At 36.7% G+C, this 21,161-nt stretch overlaps 1 protein-coding gene across 1 annotated transcript in view; it reads right to left on the bottom strand.

The window, feature by feature from the left end:
- Nucleotides 1-21,161, bottom strand: part of PDE3A (phosphodiesterase 3A) — a 311,073-nt gene that overhangs the window by 20,908 nt on the left and 269,004 nt on the right. Inside the window, exons 6-10 of the mRNA XM_004270940.4 lie at nucleotides 18,765-18,984; nucleotides 15,438-15,523; nucleotides 12,323-12,477; nucleotides 10,270-10,407; nucleotides 4,716-4,827 (exon numbers count right to left, since the gene is read on the bottom strand). Of these exons, the coding sequence (XP_004270988.2) occupies nucleotides 4,716-4,827; nucleotides 10,270-10,407; nucleotides 12,323-12,477; nucleotides 15,438-15,523; nucleotides 18,765-18,984 (711 nt within the window). The remainder of the gene's footprint in view (nucleotides 1-4,715; nucleotides 4,828-10,269; nucleotides 10,408-12,322; nucleotides 12,478-15,437; nucleotides 15,524-18,764; nucleotides 18,985-21,161) is intronic.

Raw genomic sequence — 21,161 nt, 5'->3', positions numbered from 1 at the left:
GCGCTTGTGCCCAGTATCACAAGGGTGGGTGGGTGTTAGTATCAGGGTGCTGGCCGAGCCTCTCTGGGGTGAGAAATAGACAATACCACGTACAGGTGAACTTGTTGCTCTTGAGTTATCCTGCTTCCTGCCCTGTTCCTCACCCCAAGGTCCAGGTCCAGAAGGTTTGATAGGTAAGTTTTATAAACTTGCAATGAACAATTGAAATGATTTAGTGCTGAAAATGTACAAACAAGAAAGCGGCCAAACACATTTTATACGTCTAGTATCATCTTATAAAACTTTTTTTCTTTAAACATTTTTGGTGTTTTAGAGATTAGTATCATCTTGATTAAAAAACTAGGGAAAGACAGTATACAGGAAAGAAAAATTCCTCCTTTTACTTTTGAGTATAGGTTCAAAAGTACTAAATAAAACAATAGCTAACGAAGCCTAACTCCATTTAAATACATACATATATTTATAGATGATAGAGATACAGTTTGGCAGGTGTAGCTCTAAAATAATTATGTTGTCACTATCACTTAAGTAGGATGGAAAAACCATCTGTCTTTAAGTAGTCATTAACATGTTTGTTCAACAAATATTTACTTCGCACGTACTATGGGCAAATACTGTGTCAAGTGCTGGTATCACTGTTGCTTTTGCCGTTAATTCTCTGGGGACCAGCTCAGGAGCAAAGACACCCAGGAAAGATGCTAGCTCGGTCAACACAGAGGATTGACGAGTTTCTGTAGGACATACAAATATGCTCAGAGCGCTCCTTTTCTGGCCCTGGAAGGCAACTGACAGGGCTAAGAAATGATATCAGAGCTCTTCTTATTTTATCATTATTATTCTCATCCTCTTCCTTCATCTCTGCATTTTGGACAAATCCCTTAATAATTCTCTCATCCACCAGGCAACCTCCCCTGCCTTTTTGACAACACATAAACACACGTGCATGCACTAACACATCACCCGCCCTACGCTTTCCCAGAGCCTGCCCATGCCCTCTGCTGTCTTCATACACTTGTTTTCTCAGTTTTTCCTTATGCCTCAAGCAGCGGGTTGAAGCGAGCTGGTATGGAAGGCTGGGGTTGTATGTAAAAGTTATAGATTTTTTAGACCTAAATTTATAGATTTTCCATTGAAAATTCTCTATGCGCCTTTTCACCAAAGGGTGAGGGAAAAGTCTTAATACTAAAGAACAGAAATGAGACTTGAAATACTTTTTTTTCTTTGGAATGTAGCTAACACTGTGATAATTCTGCCCTTCTAGCTTGTTCCACGTCAACTCAGTATCTAGCTTTAAAACTGGTGGGCACATCACATATAGCTTAATCGAACTGAACTAAACTAAGTTGAGCCAAGACTATTCTCATGGCTGCCATTAAACAGTACATGGTGGTGGGATGAATTGGGAGATTGGGATTGACATATATACACTAATATGTATAAAATGGATAACTAATAAGAACCTGCTGTATAAAAAAATAAATAAAATAAAATGTAAAAATTCAAAAAAAAATTTTTTTAAATAAATAAATAGTATATGATTGTAGGTATTTCTGAAGCATTATCTCCACTTCTCAAACTTGACTAATGAGAATGAGAGGTGCTAGGAAGAATATATTTTAGAGATGAAAGTCTTTGTAAATAGAAAATGCGCTGTTAAGAGTAACTTTGAATCCATGAATGAATATGACCTAACAATTTATCATCTTTACTAGCCAAAAATGCCCAACTGAAAGGGACTACGAAAAATATCAAACATTATTTTCTCTCTGTGCGATTGAATATAAACTATAATTTATCCTAATCTTTTTTGAACAAATATATTTTTGGTATGACATTTCTATCAGTGAGTTGTCTATATTTATAATTTTACCCACAGCTGCTCCATGAAATTATCTATCTATTTATCTATCTATAGAATCTATCTCATTTTTAAATCTATTAATAGATTTTTCAAATTTTAGTAAGGGTTCTGGGTACAAACTTAAAAGCTTTCATACCTTCCCTCTTGGAAACTGTTAAACTTGGAACTATAATAAAAAGTTAGTTTCTAATATTTTAGCTCACTATCATAGTAAAGCTAATCTAACCCCACTTTGGTTTCCCTTTGGCTTTTTTCATTTAGTTGTGTGGATTTATACAGAGATATTAGAAATATAGTTCTCTATGAGTAGATGTTAAATTAGTAGACATACAACAAATTTTTGCACATGCTAATTTTAAATAACGATAAACAAAGCTCTTAATAGATGTCCATACTAGTCTAAATTTACAACCCTACAACATGCAAGGTATTATTATTTAAAAGTGATCATCAATTAAAACTTTTTTCTCTGAGAAGATATAAATAAATTCTCTTTATGGGAAGTGTCTGGGACTTCTAACAGAACAAATAAAGTTATTATAACAATTCTTTTCACCTGGAATGAAGAACCTGATATTTCAGGAAAAATATCTGTTTACTTGTAACATATAAATATGTAATAAGACAATATAAAAATGAATAATAAAATTTGGAACCTGAAAACTTCTTTTTACACTTAAATAAATACTGGTCAAAGTTCTCTCTGAGTTAATGGTATACTATCTAGAGAAAAGTTAGTAGTTATATCAATTTGAACTCAATGGAACTTGGCGATAGCTGATTATATCACTAAAATATATTTTGAAATATATTAATTTGTAAATGTATTCTGATACTAGCTGTTCTTTAGTGTTTGCAGTGGCTTCCTTTCTTGTAAAAGCTTATTTATGCAATTCCTTAACCTTTGAGAAATCACTAACACTTAGCTCAATCCCTGGCATCCAACCAGGGTGGGCCCTGGGAATGTGGTATTAAGAAATCAAGGCTTATCTTGAAATCCTTTCAAACTACCCCTTTTTCATATTTCTTTCCCCACTTCCATGGCCCCATCGGCCAGACTTTCCCACGGCACCCAGCGCTCTTAAGTTCCTCTCTCTACTCCCACTGTCCTACTTTGTCTGCATTTGGTTCCATATTCTCCAACAAATCTCACTTGTAGATTTAATTCTTCATTCTCCTTTTCTATCGCACAATTTGTAGATTCAGTAACTCATTCCTCATTTCTATCTCCTCATTCATAACTCATTCCTATCACACAACATCAACTGTGCATTTTCATCTTAATGTATCATGTGGATGGCATTTTGAAAACCAACATCTTAATAATGGATCACTTGGTTAATGCACTACCCTACCCCTTTCTGAAAACACTTGTGTTCTAGTCTCCATATAATTTTTATTTAACTTCAGCTCCTTGCAACTACAAACAGACATGGGATTCTAAAGTCCAAGGTATATAAAAGCAAATTTAAAACTTAAAGGTTAAAACACAATTTAAGTAACACACACTCCAGGCAATATATTGATACTATTTATTTATTTATTTTTTGCGGTACACGGGCCTCTCACTGTTGTGGCCTCTCCCGTTGCGGAGCACAGGCTCTGGACGCGCAGGCTCAGCGGCCATGGCTCACGGGCCCAGCCGCTCCACAGCATGTGGGATCTTCCCGGACCGGGGCACGAACCCGTGTCCCCTGCATCGGCAGGCGGACTCTCAACCACTGCGCCACCAGGGAAGCCCCTACTGATACTATTTTGACTATTTTTCTTTCTGTGCATTTATTTCCTAAAAGAGCTACATGATTTTGGTACATTTTTTATTGGATTTACGGACATTTTCTCCAGTTCCATTTATTTTGTAGCATGTAGGACAATGCTACTTACATGTTCTGATGATAATCTGAAATGCTACATATTGAAAATTTAATATCTCTTCTGTGTTCCAATTCCTCATGATTATAAATGACAAACATTCTCACAATATTCAAAGTTCAGAAGTTTGAACCCTGGTTGTGTCCTTTCTTTGGTCTTCACATTTATCTTGATTTTTAAAATGTTCCTAGTAATTTCTCTACAACCACTTCCAGATGTCTCTCCTATTTTATTAATTAGACCATCATCCTCCTGCCCCTCTACTCCCAGCCAGGTTTATCTTATACTGAAAAACTTGAATAGTTAGTGATTTAACTCTGTGGATGCCAGAATAAAGGTTGAGAATTCACCCAATGAGGGAGGTATATTATAAAATGAGCAATAAATTTAACATTTAATTATTTAGCACACAATTAAATTGGAGTTACTACGGGCAAGGTACTATTTTAACCCCTTTAGAATTATTACATCATTTTATCCTCATAACAATCCTATGAAGCAGCCATTATGATCCCCATTTTACAGATTAAGAAATGAGGCAAGGGCTTCCCTGGTGGCACAGTGGTTGAGAGTCCGCCTGCCGATGCAGGGGACACGGGTTCGTGCCCCGGTCCGGGAAGATCCCGCATGCCGCGGAGCACCTGGGCCCGTGAGCCATGGCCGCTGAGCCTGCGCGTCCGGAGCCTGTGCTCCGCAACGGGAGAGGCCACAACAGTGAGAGGCCCGCGTACCGAAAAAAAAAAAAAAAAAAAAAAAAAAAAAGAAATGAGGCACATTGAGATTAAGTAAAACCCAGGGTCTCCAACAGCTGATAGGTAAAGGGATCAGAATTCTAACATAAACTATTATCTCCTAATCACTATACCATGTGGCCATACAGGGTATTTTCAATGTGTAATTCTGTGCTAGTAGCTAATAATTCAATACCCCATTACCCATAACAAATTCAATGGATTTTAAAAGTATTAATTCTTGTACTTACAAGGAATTTCCCTGTAGCCAATCTCCAAAGCATGAAAATAATTCATAAATTCCCTAACTGGAATTTTAAAAGCTTCAAAGAGACCCATGTCTTCAAAAAGTCTGTATGATACCTGTGAAAGAAAAAGACAAAGTCTTACAAAACATCCCTCAATGTGTATTAGATGTAAAGAGAAAAATGGGGAAAAAAGTATACATTCCATCAACCATATTAATGTACTGCCCGTAGAGACACTTACTGGGAACAATAAATAGATATTGAAGACCTCCATGTCCTAGCCCTTGTAGTCCCTGATAAAGGGTGTATAATCTATTTTTAAAGGTAGAAACATAAAACCCAAGAAACAGCCAACCAAAAAATCCAGTGTACACTCTAGAAACATATCAAGGTACTAAATTGCATGTGATATCAGTAATAAGAGAATAATACTGAGTAAACTGCTAATTGTATAATATATAAGTGCTAAATAAAGAATGAGAGAAAGCTTTAATTCGGACTAATTTTATAAATTAAAAAAAAAAAGCTTTCTAGAAGATAAAGGATTCAGAGTTGTGCCTTAGTGAAGAATAAGAGGACAGAATTATGAGAGAGAAAAGGTTGCCTTGGTTGAAATACATAGAGAAGAAAGATTTCTAATCCACTATGAATAAAAATGTTTAAACTACATTTCCTCAATTGTCTTCTTTCTCCTTTGAATATCTATTCTCCTTCCAATTACTTTCATAGCTCTGGAGATTCAAATCAAGTAAATAGCTCTGGATGTAATTGGCATATTTGATATGCAAATGAGGGAGAAAGAAAAACATGAAAAAGGCACAGAAGAAGGTAATGGGGAGAGAAACGGTTATTCACATGGCAGAATGGAGTACAGCACCATTTAAAGTGGCCTCACTTTATGTCACAGACGCACAGTACTGGTTATAATTCAGGAGACTCTAAGAAAGAATTATTCATCCTTTTTGTTATTTGCATTCCTTCTTAAAATTCTCTTGAAATATTTCTTCTAAATCTTTGATATAATACTTCATGGTTACTTTTCTATTTTTTGTTATTGACTTTAATCTGTTCAAATTCACTAATATTTTTTAATTAGATATTTAATGTTCATCAGTTACATATATTATGTATGTATTTGTGTACATCTATACACAGGTATATATAACTAAAAAAGTGATTTATTCATTCAGCATATGTCTTTTGAGTGCCTACTCTAAGACAATTTTCCATCTACAAGGCATATATATAGATGAACAAAACAATGAAGTTTTCCTTAAAAGAGCTTATGGTCTAGCAGGGTAGGGCAGTAAACCATAGACATAATTAGTAAGGTATACACTATGACTGAAAGTGATGTTATATGAAAAGAGAAAAAGGGAAGCAGGGATGGAGGTTCAGAGTGCAAGGGAGGACATGGCAATTGCTGTTTTAAATATGGTGGTTAGAAGAGGCACATTCAGGTGACTTTGAGCAAATAATTGAAGGAGATGCAGAGTGAGGTACAGGGATATCTGAGGAAAGAGTTTTCTAAGCAGAGGAAAAAGACAGAGCAAAAGCCCCGAGGTATGTTTGCTATACTCAAGAAACAGCAAGAAGACCAACATGGCTAAAACAGAGTGAATGAAGACAGGAGTAAAATTTAAGTTAGTAACTGTAGAGTGGTACTGTGTGGGTTGCGATCTTGCTGTTTGACAGCCAGATTGATCATTATGAGGACTTTTACACTGAGAGAAGTATGGAGCCTTTGAAGAGATTGGAGCAGGGAAGTGTCTTAATTTATTTAACTTAAGTTCTAAAAGGAGCACTGTGGCTGCCCATTGGGAACAGAGTACGTATAGTATATGTGCTTTTTTCACTCTGAATGGCAAGTATATTTAATTTTTCCCTTTTTTCTGTGTTACATAAAATCTCCACCTCCTCTCTTTAAAAATGTAACAGAAAGTTAAGTTTGTGGTTTCTGTCATATTTCAAGCTAGTTCTTCTTTTAGTTATCTTCTGCATACTATTGCTTTAAACTATATTTGAGTTCTTGTTTGTAAATACCCAGTGGATTTAACTATGCATGTTACTTCAATAAAAATTATTTATAACAATAACAGCAGCTGCAGCTGTTGACATATATATGTGTGTGTGTATATATATATGGCATTTAATATGTGTGATGCCTGCTCTAAGCAGTTTACATACATTAATTATTTATATTAATTCATCCAAAGAGCATCTTATGAGATAGATACTGTTAATTACTAACATTTGAAATCAGAAGACACTAAGGCACAGAGAAGTCGAATGACTTGTAAAAGATCACACAGTTGACACATTATCAGACCAGAATTCAAGCGGTGTGCTCTTAACTGCTCCAAATTCTACCACCATTATTTGAAAAGCAATACTGTTAGGATTGCAAATGACTAAAGTTTCCTATTATTCTCTTAAAACATCTGAAAGATGAATTGAAAAATTAAGACAAGATATTTTAGAGTATGATTTTAAAATAGGAGAATTTTCACCAAGAAGCTGTTAAAAATCAACGGCCACTGATCCAAACTCGTGAGTAAAGAAAAGTCACTGTTAACTGGGTAAATACTGGTAACCAAAAAAGGTAAATACTCTTCCAAAATCTGAATGATGTCCTTTTAAATTTGTTAAAATAAACATGATAATCATCAAAAACGTAGGCAGTATGTTAAGGCTGAGAAAACATTTCCATTGCACATATGTCTCTTTAAAAGTCTTTTGAAGTGAGACTTTTTCTGTGTAGTCTCAGCCAAAAGGTGATTTCTTGGAATGTTGAAGTTAATTCATTTCAGCTGTCCTGAAGTCTCACTAAAGTGCAAAAAAATATGCCTTTACACAGTGAAAATTTCATGTTTTTTGTGTTTATAAACTCAAATCAAAGAAAAAAAAAACCCACAGCAAGGCAAATAAAGTTGTCTTTTCTCAAAGTTCAGTGTTTTGTATTTTGGAAAAATAAACAGTGACATAGTAAGGACCATACAGTTATGTATTTAGTTTTGAAAGATAACTGGGAAAAAAGATACAAAAATCTAATTGTTAATTATATCTAATCTTTCTATTGTCTACTTGTATTCACAACTTTTAGAAAACATTTTGTGGCAAAACTGGTTAAGTTGCACCCTCCCGCCCCACCATCCCCATTCACAGAACTCCAAGGGGGTTAGGTACCTGCAATGTTATTTGGTACAGTCACTTGTTCTGTAAAACCAACTGCTATAATAACCACTTTCTACTTTCTCAGACTCTCCATTCTGAGAGTTTGCAAATATAATAAATAAATGCATTTTATGAGGGGCTGAAAAGGATTTGAAATGAAGGTAAAAAGCCTGGACTTCCGATATACAGATATATCAAATCCTGTGTCCAATATGACTTTAGATGAACAGTATATTTTAAGTCTCAGTTTTTTCTTCTATCAACTAGAGATTTAAAGAAATACCTGCAACCAAGTTACTCTGAAGATTAAGTTGTAAAGTTTTGGGAAGTCTGTGACACGTACATCAAATACAAAACAATGTGAGATTTTTCTCTCCATCCCAGGGAACACACTCTCCAGTAGAAGAGAAAGAAGACTTCCTGGCCCACTGCCACATCTCCTTGTGGCACCATTACAGGCATATTTCCAGGTAAAGTCACTCCCTCAGAGTTCTGGTATGCAATGAGTCTCAGAGAGTAGGATACAAAACCTCCCTGGAAAAGCCCCAAGGCATGAGGCAGAGGTGGACTGGATAAAACAGCTACCCTTAAACATGCCCTCAAGATCAGCGAGCATAAAAGATGCTGAAGATGCTGCTCAGCATTGAGGAGAAAGAAAGAGAAGAAAAATGGGACTACTAATTTTCAAAAACATGCATGGACCTTGAGGATAGTTTGCCAAGTGAAATAAGTCAGAAAGAGAAAGACAAATACCATAAAATGATTTTACTTATATGTGGAATATCACAAACAAAATGAATGAACAAACCACAAAAAAACAAACATGTCGACATAGAGAACAGAGTAGTGATGGGAGAGGGCAAAAAGGTAAAGGGGGTCAACTGTGCGGTGACAGATGGAAGCTACATTTTTGGTGGTGAGCACATGGTAGGATCTACTGAAGAAGAAATACAATGTGCACGTGAAACTTGTATAATATCATAAACCAATGTTACATTAATAAAAAAAATGTTTTCACAAAAAAAAGAAAGGGGTAGTATCTCTTAGTCAAAGTGCAAGGGCTGCCACTCTGGTTCTCAACGTGTTCATGGTGAGAACAGAGTCCAGTAGAGGCAACAACCGCATGTTATGGAAACTGTAATTATTTTGCGCTTCACAAGCCATCTGTCATTTGAACATACTTCTTCTGTAGGTAGCAAGTCATTATTTTGACACGTATCTAATTTCCCTGTTGGAATGGGAGTTCCTTTAAGGCAGGGACACATCTTTCTTCTTGGAGACTAGCCTAGCACTTCATGTTTGAGGAACTGAAGAGCAAGGGAAAAGCCCGCTCTATCTTCTTCCTTCAAACCTTCACGGATCAGGAACCCTCACCCCAAAGTTCTACACTCATACTTGCTCCGAGGTCTGAAGAAAGCCTGTCTTCATTGCATGGAGTAGAAATCAGTCCAACAAGTGATTTCTTTTCTAGTGTTTTGCAGGGAAGGGTTAGAGGCTCCAGTAAATGTGGGTCCTGAATTCTCACCTAAATCTGATATTAACAAACCTGATAGTCTTTAGTATATTTGCTGTGGTATTTCTTCAATCTGTAAGAACTCACCTAAAATATTTTAAGATAAGCTGATAAATATTATTCCATCATCTCCATTAATTAAGAGTTTTGATAGGGGCTCAATAATAGAGCAAATCCATTTTGTTTCGTTTTATTTATTGAGAACAAACATGTTCAAATTCTTAATTTCTGTATGTTTTCTTTCTCCTTCAGAGAAACAAAACGTTTCTTTATTTGGGAAACCTTGAAAGTAGCTGAGCTTAAGGAAAAAAAAGGCTCGTTATGCAGTAATAGTTCGTATTCTATATTTCTTGTGATACCTAAAGGTGTTTTCCATATTAAAATACAAAGAACTCTAATGTGTTTCTCACAGCACTGGAGGAAACACACTACTGCATAATATCTTATTTTTGATAAGGCGTAAGCACTATACTATTCAAAAGTTAAAAAAAATAGTCATTGGAAATAATCACAGACAATAAATTAGTGTTTATAAGTTGGCAGCTTTCTTCTTGTGAGGGCTTGGGTCAGCTTTTCTTTTGCTGAATTCTATGAGTTTAGATCACTTCTCTGTCTTGCTTGTGTATCCCTGCCCCCTCCATTTTGTCTTAGAAAATACATAATAGTTTAATTGCAGAACATGATATTCTACTCACTTGAAGTTCTAATTTTTTTTGTTATCCCACCAGCAAGGAATCTACAGAGTGTTGGGTACTGAAATTTCCTTTCTCCACCTAATATTCACCACTGATGTTAAGTATGTACAGAGATTTAAACAAACAAGGAATTTTTTTTTACATTTATAGTCATAAGTATGAATGCATTTCTTACCTGACTAAGAATACGGCCACATTTTCTTCCTATTTTCTCCACCAAATCAAATATTGGAAAATTCCAAGTATTTAGCTGCTCCATAATTGAGTCCAAGTTATCCATGACAAGAGGTTCAGGAGCAAGAATTGGTTTGTCCTGTAATGAAGATAAAAATATTTTAACAGCGTGCAGTTTTTCTACAAAGCAATTTGCTCCTTCTTTGGTAAATTCAATTCAACAATGGAGGTTACTTGAAATAAATGACTTTAGGGTGAATGAGTGGTCTTCAAAAAAAAAAAAAAATCAAAACATCGACCCCCAAGGTAAGGAGAAAAGGTCTTAATGCTGTTTCAGACCATGAATTTTACATTATTAAGTGCCTGCCTATTCCTGGTTCATACACGCTATGGAAAAATTAGATGTTTCTTTCATAAATTAACATAACTGCTTTTTAGTCTTCTGTGGAGTTCTTAAATAAAGATTCAAGTACTTCAGAACACTGAAATTGTATGCAAACTTAGCTCTATATTTTTACGTAAGTTTTTCTGAGGATTCCTGGCTTATATTGAACTCTCAAAAGAAACATGAGGGGCTTCCCTGGTGGCGCAGTGGTTGAGAATCTGCCTGCTAATGCAGGGAACACGGGTTCGAGCCCTGGTCTGGGATGATCCCACATGCCGTGGAGCAACTAGGCCTATGAGCCACAACTACTGAGCCTGCGCATCTGGAGCCTGTGCTCCGCAACAAGAGAGGCCACGATAGTGAGAGGCCCGCGCGCAATGAAGAGTGGCCCCGCTCGCCACAACTAGGGAAAGCCCTGGCACAGAAATGAAGACGCAACACAGCAAAAATAAATAAATAAATAAATAAATAAATAAATAAATAAATAAAAAGAAACACGAGTGTGGAGGGGGAGTAAATCACCCCTACTCTAATTGGTCCAATTTATATTACTGCTTCAAAATCAGCATTAATCCTGTAGAGTTACAATTACTACAATTTTCAGGGATTTTAATTTAATTCATGTGATCCATGGTTTCCAAAAAGCACACACTGTATATATGAGAAAACATTTTTATAACTGGTCCCAAATGAAGACATTCTTAAGAGTTTATTTACCAAAAAAATAGAAAATAATGAGGATAAGGAGACATATATGTTATTTTATTTATCTATTTATTTATTTTTTCGGTACGCGGGCCTCTCACTGTTGTGGCCTCTCCCGTTGCGGAGCACAGGCTCCGGACGCGCAGGCTCAGCGGCCATGGCTCACGGGCCCAGCCGCTCTGCGGCATGTGGGACCTTCCCGGACTGGGGCACGAACCCGTGTCCCCTGCATCCGCAGGCGGACTCTCAACCACTGCACCACCAGGAAAGCCCCATATACGTTATTTTATCTGACAATCTCTTTGATTTAAAAGTATAAATGGTAAATCAGGTAAAAGAAAAATGATAAGAGCAGCAATTGATAATCACATGACAGTCAACTATTTTCTACCATTGCTGCCTCCCCCAAACTAACCAGACTCAAATGTATGCTTTTATCCTCTTTAAGTGGATCTTTTTAAACACACAAAATACATCATCATTAAAAGGTGTTTTAATGGGTAGCAAGTGTCAATGTAAACCTGGTTTAATTTAACAAGGAAAATAAATATTGGCTCACTTTCTGAATCAAGGAGGTACTAGAGAAGAACTAACAGAAGCCCTACGATAACTAATATATTTCATTTTGATTGCTTGATATTTATAAAATATTATTTTACTGATTGAAATAATTCATTTTCCTATGCACATTTACATTTTTAGATTGGGTTAGGAAATATCTGTAATCAGTTGTGGAGATGAATACTTCTGTTTTTAATCACTAAATAATAGGACCGTTAAGATACCAGTAAGACTTGGATAGAGAAAAATTGTGTTGATCCATATACGGAGGGCTATAATACATGTATAACCCAAGTGACACACATCTTCAAACCTAATGATTCAGGGATCTATTTCTAAGCCAATTCCTGTCATAGAAACCAATTTCTCAAGTAAATGAATGAGTTAAGTGATGGGGGGCTACCAGGAATATCATGGCCTCAGGAGTATAGGTGCTGCAAGGTGATGTCTTCCTCAGAGGCTCTCTGGGGCATTCAGTCTCATCTTCGTTCTGTACAATATCACTGCTATCACTGTTGTTATTGGTTTCATAATCAGAGGTAACTTGAGTGGTGTCATCTGCAGTTAAAAGAGAACAGCCTATTATGAAAGTTGCAAAGGAAAAAGGGGTCCCATTTAAGTGAATATTCCTAAAATGCACATGATCGATATAGTGTTTATGGAAATACTGCTTTCATGAGCTTACACACCAAGAATATAGGATTATAGGGCGGGAAAAAGCACACATTTTTTAAACCCTGTAAAATAGATGGCGTTATGATCTGTGATTTATAGGACATTCAAGAATTCCTCAATAATAATGCTCAGATCAGCAGTTCCGACCTTTTAAAAATCCTTTGACTTTCAAGTTACACCTTTTTTTTAATTGAAGTATAGTTGATTTACAATGCTGCGTTAGTTTCTGGTGTACAGCAAAGTGATTTGGTTAGACGTGTAGACATTCTCTTTTTCAATTCTTTTCCATTATGGTTTATTACAGGATATTGAATATAGTTCCCCGTGCTATACAGTAAAACCTTGTTGTTTATCCATCTTATACATAGTAGTTTATATCTGCTAATCCTGAACTCCTAATTTATCCCTCCCCACTTTGGTAACTTATGGTTCCCCCTTTGGTAACCATAAGTTTGTGTTCTATATCTGTGAGTCTGTTTCTGTTTTGTAAATGACTTCATGAGTATCATATAAAATCCTAGGACTCTATATTTCTTTTTCCTTTATCCATGCCCCAACACACTAAACCACCTAGTAGCTGACTAGAACCTTACCTCTAGAATGGGCACATGGGTGGGAGAAATTGAGTTGACACCCAAGAACAAAGTGGTCTGTAGAACATACCAGCCATGGCATGTGCTAAAAAGCATGGCAGGTCCTACGTATCCAATCTCGATTCCTAGGAATCTGTGCTCTCTTCCGTCTCTGCCCCTCTCCACGTATCTTCCACTGCACTCAGCACTAAACTGTGCTAACCAAAGGATCAATCAGGTAATATCAAGTGTCTGAAGAACATGCTTCCGGGGTAAAGACCTCAGGAAGCTTCTCTTAGCTGAATAAAGTGCCTGAATGAAGTTTATGGAGTGCTTGCTATGTGCCAGATACTATGGAAAGCACTTTATTTGTACTAACACATTGAATCCTCGTAACAATCCTATGAGGCAGGTTTCATTGTGTTACTATTATCCTCACTCTGCAGATAGGAAACTGAGGCACAGAAAGGCTAAGGAAATTGCCCAGGAGCATAGAGCTGGTAAATTCTGTCACCAGAATTGAACTCATGAAGTCTGACCCAAGTTCCTATACTCCTGATGAAGCCTAGCTTTTTTTTCTCTCCTGTTTATTGCTTTCCATGGCCTACAAAATCTTTGCCTTTCCCTAAATCACAAAGATATCTGCCTGTGTTTTTTTTCAGAAGTTTTATTGCTTTAGCTTTTACAGTTAGGTCTGTGCTCTATCTCAGAATAATGTTTCATATGGTGTGAAGTAGGGAGTGAGATTCATTATTTTCCAGCCCTACTAGATTGAAAAATTGGATCTTTGTTGAAAGTTCAATGACTGTGTAGGTGTGGGTCTAATGTGGGGCTTTCTACTCTATTCCATTTGATTCTATTTGCCAGCACTACACTTATGCCAGCACTACCCTTTGTCCATTACTGTGGTTTAAGTCTTGAAGTCAGGAGACATATATCCTCTAACTTTGTTCTCCTTCTTCAAGATTGCTTTGGATAGTCTAGGTCTGTCATATGTCCTCATATGGCTGGTGAATAATGGCTTTTGTTATGTAGCCTGTTCCAATCAGGAGTATTTTGTAGGACATTTCCAAGGACCCATCTTTCTCCCATCTTTCTCATGCAACAGCTTTCTAGGTTAGAATCAGACACAGTCTGAAAGTGTAACTGACAAGTTGCAATCCCAGAATTTGCAGCAGAATGGAGAAGCACACTCAAAGGCCACAGCTCTGCAGGAGACCAAAGGTGATAAGGAAACACTCCCCTTATTCTATCAGCCTCAATAGAGTGAGAGATGAGGGACATAGAGAAGGGAATATCCTCACTTCAGAGAGCTACACTATCAGATAAGTCTACAATATCAGGTAACTCTCAGAACACAGAACTCTCTTTTTGATTTTTCCTTGCCTATGTCCCTGGGCCTTTGTCCATTGCCACAGCACACCATTCTCGTGGGCAATTAATTAATATTTATTGAGTACCTATCTAGAAATTCTGGAGCAGATAATTAAGAAACATTCTTAGGTCACTCTATTATCCTAAAGTCTAAAGTTCATGAAAGCCATTTTTGTCTACCTTGCAAACTTTCAGCAAACTTGGTTTTGATAGCAAGTCCCTAGGATTGCGTCAATAAAAATAAAATAATAATTATTACAGTAACTATGGCAGCAAACACTACTTACAGTGACACAGATACTATAATAAGTGCTTTATGTGCTTTAGTAATTTAATTCTCACAATAATCCTGTTTGGTAGGTACCGTTTTTATCTCCATTCTACAGATGAAGGAACCGAGACACAGAGATTACAGGTGAGTCAGAAGTTGAATCAGGATATAAACCAGGCTCCAATGCCTATTTTTCTGAACCTCTGTGTGATACTGCCTCAAGGAAAAAGTAAGTTTTCTTCCCTAAGTTTACAGTGATCTAAGCAGGGTCATTTCTCAGGGTGTGCAATGGAGATCTCCACAGAGTACCCTAAAATAGATGACCCTCCAATGTCCAAGATAAAATAACATTTCTGTAGAGTTCTATACATTATATAAAAAGGCCTCTCATTTCAAAAATATAGTCATTTGTGTGTAGATGTATAGAAACATTTTGGACAGCTTCGCATCAAAATTTAACCTATGATTAACTCTAGGTAGTAGGATTATGGATGATTTTGATTTCCTTCATTGTCTTTTTAAATTTGTAATCTAAAAAATCAAAAACACATGTTACCTTTTTGATCAGAAAAAAAATCAAGTAAAGCAATTTCCAATTTGAGGAACAGAATCCAATAAAGAATTACCAGTTCTGTTTGGTGTCCGAATGGCTGCCCCACTTCTCTCCAGGGGCCCATCAGCAGGAGTCCCTTGGGAATATGGTCTGCCACAGCTGAGAAATAATGGAACAGCTGTAAGTAGGTCCTTTTCAGAAAATCGTAGACACACCATGTATGCATACGTTTAGATAAGTAACAATAATCAAATATTTCTACATTCTACTTATTCGTTTGATGGAAAGAAATCATTGTGTTTTATACACGGATGTTGATATGTAGGATGCTGGTTTGTTGTTTTTTTTTTGTGGGGAGGAGAGTGTGCTGTGCCAATACAAAGGATCAAAAACCCTGTTCAACTCTCATGCTCCTCCGTGGTCTAGACCATACCTGAGGTGAAACTACTGGCAATATTTTGTTTTATATTATTTAGAGAATCCTGGAATAGTCTGCTACCTATTTACAGTAGTGATTTTGGAGGTGCCGATGTGTATTTGGTCAAAAATATCTTTCCCAATGGAATCCCTTTGTGTCTGCTTAAAAACCTCATTATTAGATTCATTTCTATGGCTTATGAGATTTTATGTCCAAAGAGCCCTTTAAGAATAGATTGCATACATGAAAATAGAATAATGGTAGATTAATTTTATTTTTGCCACAAAATAAAAATTATTTTTTTCAGATTGATCAGTTCCCCCGTTAAGGCTCTAAGGAAATGAATAAAGTAGACATACATTTTGATGAAGAGTGGATGGAAAACTGACCACAAAGGTCGCTAGTTGAGAAAAACAGGCCAAGGGAGTGCCCTGTGGGTAATGGAGAAAAATGAAGGTACTAGAGAAGTGGGCAGGGTTCTTTAACAGAGGAGGCTGGAGGATGTAGGATACTTTTGCTTTCTCAACAGTTTTGACTGTTTAATAAATTACAAAGTAACCCCACGAATGGCCTGGCAAGTTTCCTCTCTCACTTATCTTATTTAGAGACTTTATGATTAGATTTTAATTCTGTTTTTCGCTTCTGGGTTCTTTCGTTCTGCCTAATATTAGAAAGGGTCTCAGAGAGTTTTTGTTTATTTGTTATTCAGCCACAGGTTGCTCACTGTAAAAGGAAAAGAGAAGAGTGATATGTTATAAGTTAATATATTAAATATCTCATCACCTTTTCCCCCTGAATTGTGTTTATATGTGTAGTAGAGAGAAGCATTCCCCGGTTAGAGCATTTTCATCCAAAGCAAATTTATTTTTCAAGCCTTGAATGTAAGCAGGAAACATCACACACAAAATATTTCTAATTATGAAATCCTATCAGCCTGATTTAGGGACTCAAGAGAAAATGACAGAACCCAAGGCAAAAGCCCATAGTTGTAAATGATGGGCTTACATGTTTGGATGAAACTTGGTAAAAGTAGAGTTTATTAGTTTGAAGATTTTTCTCTGCAAGATAATACTTAAAAGGAACGTTTAAATGAGTAGTTCAAATAGACTACCTCTTTTGCCAAAAAACCAGCTTGTTGCATAGACATTACAGCAGCCAAGAGACTGGGATTCAACGCCAAATCCTTCAAGTTCAGTGGGGGAAACCGTAATAATTAGTCATGTGTTTCTGGAGCTCTCTGTGCCTACATGGGTGGCTGCCTTGAAGGCAGTAATAAAACATGGTTTGAATTATAGATTTATAAAGCCCAAACAAATAAAACACACACTACTGGGTTTATAAACATTACTGAACAAGTAGACAATGAAATTCCCTTGTTTTTCTCCAAAACCTCTTTTATAAAAAGCCTATTACATTCTTTCTGCTAAGAATACAAAAAAATAGACTGTGGTGAGAAAAGCTAAGTGAGCGGTACATCTTTTCTGAACCTCTCTGTTCTTTTTTTAGGCGATTTATTTCTCACAAGTCTGGAGCTCACAGCGGGAGCGTCTCCCTAGAAACAAAGTGCTGGAAGCAGATGTCCTTGATGCCGGGTCTTGGCTCGGGAGGCACACCACAAAAAAAGGGTTTCTTGAGGGTGTTCCATCAAACACTAGCTCTAGGGGCAATTATTGGGTGTTAACCTAAAGAAATTGGTTCTGTGGTCAAATAAAGTCAGAAATCGCCAGATGAAACAAAACTCAAGAGGTTTTCCTTTTGCAGGACTTCTCAGAGCTTTAAATAAAGTGAGGTGTGTTGTGAATCACTAAGAGGAAAATATGATAGGCCTGTTTTACCACAGAGCATACTTTTTTCTGGGGGGAGGATAAAAGATGGGATTAACATCCCACAGAAATTATTTTATTAAAAATGCTATTACAGAGAAGGCAGCAGAATAACTTTTGGATGGTGGAATAACTTTTCACTCTGGTCCTGGCCAGACAAACATAAGTGATTTTCCCTTTGAAACTATTTGTAAAGAGAAAGGAAGGAAAAATAAAGATTATAAGAAGAAATAATCATTTAACATAGAATTTCTGAACAAACGATCAGAAAATGAAATTTGTGAGGCTTAAATCTGAATTCATTGATCAAGCCTGGGTCTGTGACCCAACATTTGATATTAGAAGACTAACATGTAACTAATTTATTCAGTTATCCTCATTAACCTTAGGGGGAAAAAATCATTTTATTCAAGGCACTCTCACGACTATAACTTAGTTTTAAAACACTCAACTCTTCTCTACTTAAAAAAAAGATTGTAATGCTTTATTCAAGATAAAGCTATTACTGAAGGACAATAATATGTTAATCAGTAAGAGGAGGTATTTATTTCTTAGTGACCGTGTGGGCAAAATAGTCTTATCACGCTAGGCTCTTTTTTCTTATCCCCTGTAAGAGACAATACTCTGTCATTCAGTCTCAATAGGACAGAGCAGCGCAAGCAATTGCTTCAATGTATTCAGAGATCCATTTGAGTCCAGCCATAATGTGCCATGTGTTACCTGCATATTTTTAAAGCGTTAAAATGGGAATTGCAAACTTAAGGTAAAAAGAAGTACCTTTAAAATCAATATAAAATCCTCCCTGGAGAACAAGTAAAAAATATCCCAACAAAATATCAAATTATACCAAATGACTTGATATGAGTTTTTAATTATATGTTTTATGCATCCTCCATCCGCAAGCAGACAAAACATTATTTTGTATCATCTCCAAAGATTAGCTGTATGGACTATATGGACTCGCAAATTTCTGTTGATGGAAAAGCACTGAAAAGTTTCTCTGCCAGTCTATTCAACACAAATCACATTATTTGTAATTTCCTGTCAACTACTTTGGGCAACCTACACAGAGGTGCGTGGACTGGTGGTGAGTGTTCCTAAGAGGAAAACCAGTATTAGTTTTATTATTAAACTCCAGCTAACAATATGAATTCCTTACCTGCTACATATAACAGGTGGAGTCAGGATCTGAGGAGAAAGGTCAGGGGCACTCTGAGTGTAGGTTACGGCCCTGTGAGAACTTAGGCCTTGTTTGCCAGTTGCATCGGCAGATTCTGGAAACTGCACTGCAGAAATTTTGCTGACTGGGCTGCTGGCAGGGGTCCCATGGAGAGGTGAGGAAGAGGGTGAGGAAAGAGGTGAAATTTTCACTAGGGAACCTAAGAAAGAAAGAGAGTTATTAAGTCCTAAATAAATGTCTTTGAAAGTCAAAATTGCAACTTTTTTTTTTTAAAACATTTTTATTGGAGTATAACTGCTTTACAACGTTGTGTTAGTTTCTGCTGTATAACAAAGTTAATCAGTTATATGTATACATATATCCCCATATCCCCTCCCTCTTGCGTCTCCCTCCCTCTCACCCTCCCTATCCCACCCCTCTAGGTGGTCACAGAGCACCGAGCTGATCTTCCCATGTGATGCAGCTGATTCCCACTAGCTATCTACCTTACGTTTGGTAGTGTATATATGTCCATGCCACTCTCTCACTTCGCCCCAGCTAACTCTTCCCCCTCCCCTCAAGTCCATTCTCTACGTCTGCGTCTTTATTCCTGACCTGCCCCTAGGTTCTTCAGAACCAGTTTTTTTTTTAGATTCCATATATATACGTTAGCATACAGTATTTGTTTTTCTCTTTCTCACTTACTTCACTCTGAAAGACAGACTCTAGGTCCATCCACCTCACTACAAATAACTCAATTTCGTTTACTTTTATGGCTGAGTAATATTCCCCTGTATATATGTGCCACATCTTTTTTATCCATTCGTCCTTCGATGGACACTTAGGTTGCTTCCATGTCCTGGCTACTGTAAACAGAGCTGCAATGAACACTGTGGTACATGACTCTTTTTGAATTATGGTTTTCTCAGGGTATATGCCCAGTACTGGGATTTCTGGTTTATATGACAGTTCTATTTTTAGTTTTTTAAGAAACTTCCATACTGTTCCCCATAGTGGCTGTATCAATTTACATTCCCACCAACAGTGCAAGAGGGTTCCCTTTTCTCCACACCCTCTCCAGCATTTACTGTTTGTAGATTTTTTGATGATGGCCATTCTTACTGGTGTGAGGTGATACCTAATTGTAGTTTTGTTTGCATTTATCTAATGATTAGTGATGTTGAGCATCCTTTCATGTGTTTGTTGGCAATCTGTATCTCTTCTTTGGAGAAATGTCTCTTTAGGTCTTCTGCCCATTTTTGGATTAGGTTTTTTTTTTTTTTTTTGATATTGAGCTGTGTGAGCTGTTTGTAAATTTTGGAGATTAATCCTTTGTCAGTTGCTTCATTTGCAAATATTTTCTCCCATTCTGAGGGTTGTCTTTTTGTCTTGTTTATGGCTTCCTTTGCTGTGCAAAAGCTTTTAAGTTTCAGTAGGTCCCATTTGTTTATTTTTGTTTTTATTTCCATTTCTCCAGGAGGTGAGTCAAAAAGGATCTTGCTATGATTTATGTGATAGAGTGTTCTGCCTATGTTTTCCTCTAAGAGTTTTATAGTGTGTGGCCTTACGTTTAGGTCTTTAATCCATTTTCTGTTTATTTTTGTGTATGGTGTTAGGGAGTGTTATAATTTCATTCTTTTACATGTAGCTGTCCAGTTTTCCCAGCACCACTTATTGAAGAGGCTGTCTTTTCTCCATTGTATATTCTTGCCTCCTTTATCAAAGATAAGGTGACCATGTGTGTGTGGGATTATCTCTGGGCTCTCTATCCTGTTCCATTGATCTATATTTCTGTTTTTGTGCCAGTACCATACTGTCTTGATTACTGTAGCTTTTTTTATAGTCTGAACTCATGGAGCCTGATTCCTCCAGCTCTGTTTTTCATTCTCAAGATTGCTTTGGCTATTTGGGGTCTTTTGTGTTTCCATACAAATTGTGAAATTTTTTGTTCTAGTTCTGTGAAAAATGCCAGTGGTAGTCTGCTAGGGATTGTATTGAATCTGTAGATTGCTTTGGGTAGTAGAGTCATTTTCACAATGTTGATTCTTCCAATCCAAGAACATGGTATATCTCTCCATCTGTTGGTATCATCTTTAACTTCTTTCATCAGTATCTTATAGTTTTCTGCATACAGGTCTTTTATCTCCTTAGGTAGGTTTATTGCTAGGTGTTTTATTCTTTTTGTTGCAATGGTAAATGAGAGTGTTTCCTTAACTTCTCTTTCAGATTTTTCATCATTAGTGTATAGGAAAGCAAGAGATTTCTGTGCCTTAATTTTGTATCCTGCTACTTTACCAAATTCATTGATTAGTTCTAGTAGTTTTCTGGTAGCATCTTTAGGATTCTCTCTGTATAGTATCATGTCATCTGCAAACAGTGACAGCTTTACTTCTTCTT

The sequence above is a fragment of the Orcinus orca genome, chromosome 11 (genome assembly GCF_937001465.1).
Source record: "Orcinus orca chromosome 11, mOrcOrc1.1, whole genome shotgun sequence".
Lineage (NCBI taxonomy): Eukaryota > Metazoa > Chordata > Mammalia > Artiodactyla > Delphinidae > Orcinus > Orcinus orca.
Note: the sequence above shows the minus strand (reverse complement) of the source record. Positions and strands in the feature narration are given on the sequence as shown.